A 12,998-nucleotide genomic window follows, 5' to 3' on the forward strand; every position below is an offset into this window, starting at 1 on the left:
ATATTAGTTAAGGCCACTTAATATAAAGTGGGACCGAATTTTACAGCCACCTGAATTCATATGATGTAGGTACGCATTTCTAGTAACCGAATTATTTAATGTTCTGTAATCAATACAAACACGGTATTGAAAATAGTGGTAATCAAAAAGGACTAGGAAAAGTAAGGGGGGGGGGGTGGAACCTCAAGAGAAACCAGGCTCAGTTGGTCACCTTTTCTCCTCTGGCCAAACTTTATAACTTAGTAAAACTATTAAGTTAACTTAATCGAACAGTGTAGGGTCCTCTCAACCTTGAAATTTAATAACACTGAAATTGCACTTACAGCAAACTTTTTGTAGGAGTCCACTTTATAAGAATTCTGACTGGCATTTATAAACCAATGATTTTTCTATATGTTAAGGCTATTGATTACTAAAACTGTAATTCTTTTTCTACTGAATTCTACTACAAAGAAAAATGTTACAATGAATGCTTGTGAATGTTTGCATCTCAACAAAGTTGAGCATGAAAATGTATATTTCATTATGTGATTACATTAAACAGTGCTATTAAATTACTAGTATTCAAAAAAAAATAATGAGTGTTAGATGATGGTAATATTCATTCATTTTCTTTTTCAGCTTAGTACCTTTATTAATCAGGGGTCGTCACAGTGGAATGAACCGCCAACTTATCCAGCATATGTTTTTCGCATCGGATGCCCTTCTAGCTGCAACTCATCAATGGGAAACATCCATACACAATTATTCAAACACATGCACAACGAACGATTTAGCTTACCCAATTCACCTAAAGCACATGTCTTTGGACTAGTGGGGAAACCAGAGCACCCGCAGGAAACCCACACACAAACATGGGGAGAACATTCAAACTTCACACAGAAATGCCAAGAGATCCAGCCGAAGCTGGAACCAGCGACCTTCTTGTTGTGAGGCTACATCATTACGCACTGCAGACTGAAACCCCCCACCAACCATGATGGTAATATATTACAGTAAAAATAGAGAAAATGAGCATGTAAAATTTAGATATTCCAATATTTATGGAAACAGCAAGATTATATGATTGCACTTTAAATATTAATTTGTATGAATTAATATGATTGCAACTGTTATGACAAACTTGGGTGGTTCATTCCGCTGTGGTGACCCCAGATAAATAAGAGACTAAGCTGAAGCAAAATAAATGAATGTAACATTTCTATTATATTGTTAAACAGAAATGGGAACACCAATTCTCTCTATTAAGTAGTTGATTAATAACATGCATATTACTTGCATATTGGTTTTATATTGATTTAAAAGCACATATTAAAGCCTTATTCTCCATGACAATATTTGATTCCATAACCATTCCCCATACTACACCTTACAACCACAATCTAACTTTTATAAGCAGCAAATTAGCAGTGTATAAAATCATAGTTAATGATGAGAATTGCTCTCTAAACTAATCTGTGGAAAAAGGACAAAAAAAATTAAACGCATGATGGCTCCAGCAGTCACCCACAGTCCAAAGACATGTGGTATGGTGAATTGAAAAAGCTAAATTGGACAGGCTGGAAGGGCATCCGGTGCATAAAAGATATGCTGGATAAGTTGGCAGTTCATTTCACTGTGGTAACACCTGATTAATTAACGAACTAAGCTGAAAAAAAATGAATGAATGGTGCCAGTAAGGAAAAAAAAAATTTTAGTCAAAAATGAGAGAGACTGTATCAGACATGTCTCAATCCTGATTTTGATTTTGTACCTATTAATGCCCTATTTTTGTTTTATTATAATTTAACTTTTATGTTGGATGAATCTCGTGTTTGTTGTATATAGTTCTAAAGCTAAAATGTTCAATAAATAATAATAAAAAATAAATATCATTATATATTTTTATATAAATATATTTTATTTATATATATATATATATAAAAATTTGTATCTTTGCAAAAATTGGCTTATAAACGCAATTAATCATTTTAAATTTTTCATAAATAAATAAATAAACAGAATCCACACAAAAAAAAAAACAGAATTATTCATTGGGCTCTAAACAACCTCTTTTCTATTAGTGATTCATAAAAATAAAGTGCAATAACCTAGCTAGTACTTGTGATGGGCCAAAATTGGCTTCTGATTGATCTCAGTTTTGTCACATGCCCTGATGTTCACCAAAAAAAAAGAAAAAAGAAAGAAATAATTGATGGACTTCTACTGTGTGTTACTGGTGCAAACAGATACTGTACCAATCATTTCCGATGCACATATTCACACAGACTGGCCACTTTCCAGCATGGGACAGAATAAGATGGCCATCATACTAAATACATGCTAATACAAGCCTGATCAAACATCTTTTGTCCTTGGAGATCGCAGCTCTGCCAAAGACTGACAATACCAAACCCAACACAAAAAAACACAACCTGGCCACAATGATCTCTCCATACAGCTGGAGGACATTAGAATATGAATAACTGTCAGGAAATGCAACAGCTGAGCAGACGAGGTTTAAGCTACAACCTGAAGAGGTTTTTTTTTCGTTTTTTTTTGAAGGCCTTCCCTGCCAGCCTTTTCCAGTCTCTAAAAAAGTATTTATACAAAGGATAAAATATCATTAATGAAAAAGCAGCAGCTTGTAAACATCTGTCCAGCTGCTCTGGAGATTGATTTGCCTTGACTTCCTGCAAGGAAAGTGGCCACTCATATTGAAAACTAAATAAAAACCGGAGGCATGTCCAAACTAATAGTAGGCTCAAAGACACCCAGACTGAGAGAACCTGGTTACTTTGTCACACTTTAATAACACAAATAAAATGTACACCAATTCTACCAAACAAATGGCAATTAGGAATTCGTAAAATATGACTGTAATGAAAAACAAACATAATAATGATAATAGCAAGCCTTTTGCTAGATCAGCTTGTTGGCTGGTATCATACCCTAATGTGAATGCTTTTTATGCACTAAAATATTTCACCACTAATATTGTTTACCACACAATTTACTATTACTATTTATTTGCGTTGTTCACTGTATTACAACTATACATTTTATATTGCCGTTTTTAATGCAATGAGATTAGTGTTTTATATTTAATATTTTAAATAAAGAAAAGAATAAAGTTCCAAGAATACCGTAAAAAATTCTTTAACTGTATTTGAAAACATTACAACAGTCAATAGTGAAAGAAGACTTCCCTTACTGGCCACGTCTCAGGTAGACTGCACATTTCTTGTGCAGCTGGATGTTGGAATCATGAAAAATGTATAGTTTGCATTCTGCAAAATTGATTTGCTGAAGTCAAAAACACAGACCGTTATTGGGAACAGTGTGAGTGTCGCTTGCTGTGAGGTCGGAGCGACAGCCGGCAGAGCATTTCACTTGGTCTTTGTGATGGCCCTTGTGGCATGCACGTAGATTTATATTTAGTTTTATTTACTTATTTCTGTCGTTTAATTTCTGTAGTTTTATGTACTTATTTCTTCAGATTTATATTTAGTTTTACTTTATTTGGATTTGATTTAATTATTATTTAGATCTGTAGTTTGAAGTTTAATAAAGTTTATGCCTTTCCCTTCTTGTTTATTGTGGACTAGTCCCTCCTGTATAAATGTGCTCTGTCGTGTCAATTAAGAGAGTTCTGTTTTTGGTTTACACATGGTTTAAACTTCAGATTTTTCAATTGGTTTTATTATTTTATTTATTTGTTGAATTTTTGTGTAAACTTTTTTGATTATTATTATTATTATTGTTAATAAAAAAATTTCTTATTCTTTTTCTATGCCCCTTATATGTGCTGACCCAGTCCCTCACAGTCTTAAAGCCCTGCTATTTCAACTGTTATTTTCACAATTCATGATGGCACAGCAATTAAATACAATTTGAATGCATTCTTTATGATGCAAACTGAGACTGCATCTCTCAGCGATGCAATGTCAGACACAATGCACTTAATGGAGCTAGTGACGGGGTACCCATTAAAAAGCATTGCATGCAGCTCAGATTGCATCTGCACCAGGTCTGCATCCAGACCCCTCTTATTAAAAATGGGACACAGAAACTCACGTGTGAAACAAAAATATTACTTGGACTTTTTGTCTTTTGTGCCATACATGTGCATGTAAATTTGAAAGCTGGAATAAAAAGAAAAAAAAAGAAAAGGCATCATTAAAATCATAATACTCATTTTCTGCCTATTGTAACAGAGTGTTAAATCACAGTAAAAGCAAACGGTCTCTTGCATAATAGAAGAACTACTTGTTAAAAAAAAACTGCAATCAAACAGTCGCGCAATCTCTGCAGTGAGAGGGACCGAGCTGAGTTGTGTTTCTGGACTCTTGGGTGACCAATCATGACTAGTGCCAAATCTTGCTGAAAGAAAAACTGTTCATTATAGGTTGTCAGTACACAGTAACAGCGACGGCTCAAGCGTGCTCAAACACACCCTATCATGAGGCTCATCTGCATTAAATTGGATCATTTTGAGTCCAAAACATATATAATTAACTGATTTACATGAATAATTAAATGTAAAATGAGTTATTTGGGGAGACTATTTTCTTTACAGAGCACATCACATTCCCACATATAAGTGCATTAAAAAACCTGCACCTTAATGACTTAAAGCACATTTTACAAAGCAACAACAGCAACATTCCTCTCACTGACAGATAATTGCATCATTTTTGCATTTATCTTAAGATATGTATGCTAATGCACCACTTTAAATGGTTTTGCTGTTAAAATCAAATTAAACAAGAGATGCTGTTGCTAAATACAAACCTAGAAAGTCTCATCTGCGTATTATATGTCAGTAAATTTCCCAAAAACTCAAATTAGAATGCAAAAGCAGAAAAACAATATCCCAATCTAGCAAGAACAAAACGAAATAGATGTAAGACTGCCAGTTTTTTATGCCTGAATGATGTATCAGCAACGTATAATTGTTCTTGTGATTATGGTTTTGATTATGATTATTATTCATGTGCTTTTCAGCCAGCGACAAGAGAAAACCATGTCCTTGCAGTGCAAAATCTCTCTCTCATACACCCACACAAAATAGGAGGAAACAGGGGAATCGTACCTGATGAGCCATTTGTAAAGCCCCACGTCAAAGTGTCTGAAAGGCAAAAGACAGAAACGAGTGAACTCAGAGGTTAAACACAAAACACACATACACACGCACTTCTGCAGGACATGACACAACACAAACAAGTGTTTGATCAGTCAACATCCAGAACAGACAAAAAGAGAAAAGTGAATCTGCATAAATGAGATGCTTGAGGAAACCATTTTAATGAACCTCCGGGGACCAACGTGGTGAGACAGATGTAGCACTGGGAGACATTTTCTCAAAGCGGCTGATCTTAGAACAGTTCTGGCATTTGTCTAGTTGAGCTGTAGCTTGACACGGAGTTTTCAGGTCTAAGACATAAAATCAGACTCGTATAGATCTGGATAGTGGAAATGATGCTTATGAAACTGTATCTATGCAAGCATATTTTTAAACATTTTACAAGGCAAGACAAGTTATTTATATTGCACATTTCATACATAATAGTAATTTAAAGTGCTTTACATAAACACAAATAAAAAGCAATAAAATAAAAACAACAAAGAATTACAAGTTATTAACAACAGATTAAAATGTGTTAAAACAGGATATAAAAGAATGAAAAAGAGTAGAAAGACATGATAGTGTGATCTGTCAGAAGGCACAGCTAAACATGTGTTTTCAGCCTTGATTTGAATGTGCCTAGTATTAGAGCTCATCTGATCATTTCTGAAACCTGGTTCCAGCAGCTGGGGAGGAACATAGTGGCTGAAGGTGGATTCACTGTGCTTTGACAGAACCCTTGGAACTGTCTGACTGTCTTTTTGGAAAAGCCAATTATAAAGTTCATTACAGTTATCCATTCTGCTGGTGATAAAAGCTTCATAAGTTTTATAAGTAAGTTTTACAAGTCCTCACCAGAACCAAAAAAAATAATTATTGCAATGTTTTTGAGATGATAGTATGCTTATTTACTACTTAGACATAACTACTGAAATTTAGATGTGACTCCAGAATTTCCCCAAGATTTCAGATTTTTAGAAGGTATATATATATATATATATATATATATATATATATATATATATATATATATATATATATATATATATATATATATATATACTGTATATATATATATACTGTATATATATATATATATATATATATATATATATATATATATATATATATATATATATAAATATATATATATATATATATATATATATATATATATATGTATATATATATATATATATATATATATATATATATATATATATATATATATATATATATATATATATATATATATATATATATATATATATATATATATATATATATATATATATATACTGTTGAGGTCAGAATTATTAGCCCCCTTTGAATTTTATTTTCTTTATTTAAATATTTCCTAATTGATGTTTAACAGAGCAAGGAAATTTTCACAGTGTGTCTAACAATATATTTTTTCTTATGGAGAAAGTCTTATTTGTTTTATTTCGGCTAGAATAAAAGCAATAAAAAAAAATAGATAAATTTTTTAAAGTCAAAATTACTAGCCCCTTCAAGCGAAAAATGTAAATATCTTGTTCCTGTTAAATATTATTTGGGAAATATTTGAAATGAGGAGAATGTCTTAGAAATACTATAATTATTATACATAAATAATTCAGTAAATTGAAGAAATAATACAATAAATCCATTAATAAATTAATCTAAATGTATTCAAAATTAATGAACATTATACTAGCAAACATACAAATTAAACAAAAATAAATAATAAATCAATACATTAATTTATTATGAATAGATATATACAATCAAATTATGAAGAATAAAAAAAAGAATGAATAAATAAACAATCAGGTTGAAATTGGCTGAAATAAATGAAAATAATAAATGATTCATATTATTGCTTAAGAAAAATAACTGGAATCTTTAGAAAATACACTACTGTGTTCTTTTGGACCCTGGCTTTATCAAATACTGTATGTTTCTAACAAACAAGATAAGGTCACACTGGGCTCATTCTTGCGTTTCCTGATCACACACGGTTTCTCATTTTGCTCTTTGACATGTAGCTTGTATCAAACCACCATGACAGCCAAAATATTGATTTGGCCCTTTCTAACTCTCAATTTGTTTCTCTGCAGGACTTTCAGTTCCTCCTGTTTCTCTGAGCAGGTGTGAGCAGATGTCCTCAGGTCATCACTACAGCTACAGTTTCTATTATTATTATTTTCACTTCACCTCCAATCATCCATCTCTCCACATTTCATCCCTCATCCGGCCATAATGCTATTTGCTATCGATCAACTGGTAGTGAAAGGATGGATGAATGGATGGACAGGTCAAAATTCTCATTTTACAATTCAGAGTGAAAAACGGACTAATGTTTAAATGGATGTGGACAGTGTTACAGCTATCTCTTGAGAAACTATCACTGTATCCAATTAGAGCAAACACACAATGTGAAAGTGACACCAACAGACGGTTTTCTGTCCATAAGGCTTTCAAACAGTATGTAGTTCAGTCTGTCACTTACTGAGTCCAAATACACCCAGACCCAAGAGACAACAGTAAAGAGATGATGCTGCTTGCTTCTAAAAACAGGCCTGTTTGAGGAGAAACGGACACACGCAAGCAGATGGTTGCTCGGAAGCCCTGACATGAAGTTTTCATGAGCACGCGTAAAGCCATCAAACTCATCAGTACCACAAAATTCATCCATCTGGATAAAGAGAGAGAGAGAGAGAGAGCGAATGAGACCAAACAAAAGCGAGAGAGTGTCTGGAGAGGGATGGATTGGGTCTGGGGTCTACGGTACATAATGACTCCTAAATCAAATTGTCCAGGAGCGTTTGATTCATTCCAGCACTTCCCAGCATTCATTAGCAGCTATTGATGAAATCCGCTTCAGCTCTGGGGAAATAAAGTCATCCGGGAAGGCCAGGAGAATAAAAGCAGAAGCGCTTTCATTCCATATTAATGAAACATGTGCGGTTGTGCATCTCTTTACCGTTTAAGTTCAGAAACGCATTAAAAAATATTTGGCGAGTACACTGGTTGTTCTGTTGAACTCCTAAACAGTTTAAAGGTGCCCTATAATGAAAAACTGGGTATACCTAGGCATTGTCTAATAATAAGAGTTCTATGACATACCGTGAGCCTCAAACACCAAATTTTCCTTATTCTTAATTCCCAGCAAAAAGCAGGTCAATCAGAACACATCGCAGACTGTTGCGTTACTCACAGGGTACGCACTTAAGATTTGCATGTACTTTAGGTCACTCTCTACATCATCTGGACATGCCAAGCAGCCATGTCATTAAGACATCAGCCTGATTGTCATCATGTCATCAAAACACAGACTGATTTGTTTCACATGGAATCATTAATATGTTCGTCGATGAATCATTCAATCGAGAGATGTGTTCTAAACATTTGTTTAGGTAAGGAAGCATCTAGTATACATAGATCACAGAATCATCCATTCAAGACATTAGTTATAAAAAGCTGACTGTTGCAGTAATAGAGCAAATTTTTCAAATGAGTTACTGAAACATTCATTGAAAAGATTTGTTCAAAAACACACTCTTCTAGTGATAAAGCAAGGGAAGTTAAGTGACATATTGGATTACACCAGGGGTCACCAAGTTTGGTCCTAGAGGGCCGGTATCCTCCAGAGATTAGTTCCAACCTTAATCAAACACAACTGAACAATTTAATCAAGTCTTAGGGTTTTATTTTAATGATCTTGGCGCAAAGTCTAAAGCATATTGCACAAAAGCGTAAAGGGCATGTCCGAATCCACTTTTGCTATTTTAAGAATGGAAAAATACTTTTTGCACCGCGGTACATGGTCTAACAGGATTGTGCTTATTCTCTTAATGAGCTATGAGTGTATTTCGAGAATAAACCAATCAGAGTCTCATCTTCCATTCCCTTTAAGAATCAGTTGCGGCTATGTCGCATTTGCAATTTACAAAACTGAACGCTTCACTAGCGAGAAAACTGTTATTATTGTGCCGGGTGTATGATAAGGCCTTGAGGTATACTTAAAACTGTGTATCTAAACTTTGCAGGACACCGGCCTTCCAGAACCAAGTTTGTTGACCCCTAAATTACACATTTAAATGGTTTATTCAATAAAAAAATTAAATAAAGAAAAAGTGAAGTTTTAACATGTATGTCACATAATCATGAATTTAAAATATTTCTTGAAAAATGTTGATTAATGAAGCAAATGATTGAGTCACTGAATCAATCAAAAATACTGATTCTTCTAGTTAAACAGGTTATGACTTCATGAGGGAGTCTTTAAGCAATTTATTAAATAGATTTGTTCAAAAGCGCTACATATTTAGGTGATGCAATAACTCTGCGTTTAAAAAATGACAATTCTTCCACAAATGAAACAAGAGAAGTGTTTAGGAGTCATTAATTGAATCATTTATTCAAAAGATTCAAAGCGCTGATTCTTCTGGTAATGAAACAGAAGTTCTCATGAGTATTTGTTTACTTCATTCAAATGGTTTGATATTTTTGGAAATAAATTGAATCAATTAACAGTTTGTTAGATCCTCTTGTTAATGACATTATTTTGTTTAGTTGTCTTTTCAGAATTGTACCAGCATCGTGATCATTGTTTAAAAAAAACTCTGATTCTCGACTTCCAGAATAATATAGCTCTAGATTTATCTATACTTGTGGGCGACGCGGTGGTGCAGTGGGTAGCATGTTCACCTCACAGCAAGAAGGTCGCTGGTTCGAGCCTCGGCTGGGTCAGTTGGAATTTCTGTGTGGAGTTTGTATGTTCTCCCTGTGTCCTCGTGGGTTTCCTCTGCATGCTCCAGTTTCCCCCACAAGTCCAAAGACATGCGGTACAGGTGGATTGGGGATGCTAAAATTGGCCGTAGTGTATGAGTGTGTGTGTGTGTGTGGATGTTTCCCAGTAATTGGTTACAGGTGGAGGGGCATCCGGTGCGTAAAACATGTACTGGTTAAGTTGGCGGTTCAATCCGCTGTGGTGACCCCAGATTAATAAAGGGACTAAGCCAAAAAGAAAATGAATGAATGAATAAATTAACTATATTTAAAGTCACATAAAAACTAATATTGCTACAAGTATTTTAGCTCTTTTCCAGTAAGAACAAACATATTTAAAATGCAATTGCCAATTATGCTAATTAAAATACATTTTAAAAAGCTACAAACCTACATTCCTTCTTTAGAAATTGCAACATTCAGCCTATTTGTATATTTCAGGCCTGCAGCACCACAATAACAAAACTGCCATTCCATTCAACTCCACACAATCCCTCTGAATTGCCAATTTGACTCCACTGGATGCGTGTGGCACAGAAACAAGAAGCTATTAAAACAGACACCGAGAACAATCTGAGCTGGAATCTGTTGTCTGGTGTCATTCATGAGCTCTGTGAGTCAGATGGGTGATTCATGAAGCTAAAAGTGAGATCAACATTGGAACAGATTCACTCAATATCCTGCTGTTTCCTTCAGATATAGGGCTTCTCTGCATGGGAAATCATCTGACAAAGCGGACCCTACGGGAACGGTTTGTAAACACTACTACAGCTCAGACAATGTTTTCATCATGATCCCACTAATCTACAGGTGAGCTGATAAAGGGAACCAAGATTAAGAGAATGTTTGTGTTTGTTAGAGATCCAGTTTTGCTTGCATAGCGAAGACCTCGTGTCTCTATCAGGGTAGTAAAATGGGTCGTAAAAGACCAGCTAATGGTCGCCATGAGGAAAATTTGTCAATAAATATAGAAAATTTGGTCTTCACAAAAATCGACAGACGACTGAGGGTGATTTAGGAACAAACAACAACAACAAAATAATTAGCTGAGCATTATGCTGTGGTCACACTGGGATTTCTATTAACACTGCGATGACTGTAATATTGCCAAACTCTGATCAGATAATTTGCATTGTGCATAATAACCACTTGCTGTGTCCCAGATGGCACGCTACACACTAAGCAATTAAATATACTTGTGCACTTACACTACCTGACAAAAGTCTCATTGCCTCTGCAATGACTCAAATCATCTTTTAATAAAGATATCTGAAATGGCAAAGAAAGCGTTCTTTCAGGACTCCCTATAATGCCCTATAATGAAAAACTGGGTATACCTAGGCATTGTCTAATAATAAGAGTTCTATGACATACCGTGAGCCTCAAACACCAAATTTTCCTTATTCTTAATTCCCAGCAAAAAGCAGGTCAATCAGAACACATCGCAGACTGTTGCGTTACTCACAGGGTACGCACTTAAGATTTGCATGTACTTTAGGTCACTCTCTACATCATCTGGACATGCCAAGCAGCCATGTCATTAAGACATCAGCCTGATTGTCATCATGTCATCAAAACACAGACTGATTTGTTTCACATGGAATCATTAATATGTTCGTCGATGAATCATTCAATCGAGAGATGTGTTCTAAACATTTGTTTAGGTAAGGAAGCATCTAGTATACATAGATCACAGAATCATCCATTCAAGACATTAGTTATAAAAAGCTGACTGTTGCAGTAATAGAGCAAATTTTTCAAATGAGTTACTGAAACATTCATTGAAAAGATTTGTTCAAAAACACACTCTTCTAGTGATAAAGCAAGGGAAGTTAAGTGACATATTGGATTACACCAGGGGTCACCAAGTTTGGTCCTAGAGGGCCGGTATCCTCCAGAGATTAGTTCCAACCTTAATCAAACACAACTGAACAATTTAATCAAGTCTTAGGGTTTTATTTTAATGATCTTGGCGCAAAGTCTAAAGCATATTGCACAAAAGCGTAAAGGGCATGTCCGAATCCACTTTTGCTATTTTAAGAATGGAAAAATACTTTTTGCACCGCGGTACATGGTCTAACAGGATTGTGCTTATTCTCTTAATGAGCTATGAGTGTATTTCGAGAATAAACCAATCAGAGTCTCATCTTCCATTCCCTTTAAGAATCAGTTGCGGCTATGTCGCATTTGCAATTTACAAAACTGAACGCTTCACTAGCGAGAAAACTGTTATTATTGTGCCGGGTGTATGATAAGGCCTTGAGGTATACTTAAAACTGTGTATCTAAACTTTGCAGGACACCGGCCTTCCAGAACCAAGTTTGTTGACCCCTAAATTACACATTTAAATGGTTTATTCAATAAAAAAATTAAATAAAGAAAAAGTGAAGTTTTAACATGTATGTCACATAATCATGAATTTAAAATATTTCTTGAAAAATGTTGATTAATGAAGCAAATGATTGAGTCACTGAATCAATCAAAAATACTGATTCTTCTAGTTAAACAGGTTATGACTTCATGAGGGAGTCTTTAAGCAATTTATTAAATAGATTTGTTCAAAAGCGCTACATATTTAGGTGATGCAATAACTCTGCGTTTAAAAAATGACAATTCTTCCACAAATGAAACAAGAGAAGTGTTTAGGAGTCATTAATTGAATCATTTATTCAAAAGATTCAAAGCGCTGATTCTTCTGGTAATGAAACAGAAGTTCTCATGAGTATTTGTTTACTTCATTCAAATGGTTTGATATTTTTGGAAATAAATTGAATCAATTAACAGTTTGTTAGATCCTCTTGTTAATGACATTATTTTGTTTAGTTGTCTTTTCAGAATTGTACCAGCATCGTGATCATTGTTTAAAAAAAACTCTGATTCTCGACTTCCAGAATAATATAGCTCTAGATTTATCTATACTTGTGGGCGACGCGGTGGTGCAGTGGGTAGCATGTTCACCTCACAGCAAGAAGGTCGCTGGTTCGAGCCTCGGCTGGGTCAGTTGGAATTTCTGTGTGGAGTTTGTATGTTCTCCCTGTGTCCTCGTGGGTTTCCTCTGCATGCTCCAGTTTCCCCCACAAGTCCAAAGACATGCGGTACAGGTGGATTGGGGATGCTA

The 12,998-nt window shown here is 34.6% G+C and overlaps 1 protein-coding gene across 6 annotated transcripts in view; it reads right to left on the reverse strand.

The window, feature by feature from the left end:
* The window catches only part of hhat (hedgehog acyltransferase), a 106,867-nt gene that overhangs the window by 70,393 nt on the left and 23,476 nt on the right, over positions 1–12,998 (reverse strand). For 5 of the 6 annotated variants that reach the window (XR_012392766.1, XR_012392767.1, XR_012392765.1 and 2 more), the window contains 1 exon segment: positions 5,075–5,110. Coding sequence is in view for 3 of the 6 variants with exons in the window: in XM_073927339.1 (XP_073783440.1) it covers positions 5,075–5,110 (36 nt within the window). In the remaining 3 variants the exon portion in view is untranslated. 6 annotated transcript variants of the gene reach the window in all.

Source organism: Danio rerio, chromosome 17, assembly GCF_049306965.1.
Source record: "Danio rerio strain Tuebingen ecotype United States chromosome 17, GRCz12tu, whole genome shotgun sequence".
Classification (NCBI taxonomy): domain Eukaryota; kingdom Metazoa; phylum Chordata; class Actinopteri; order Cypriniformes; family Danionidae; genus Danio; species Danio rerio.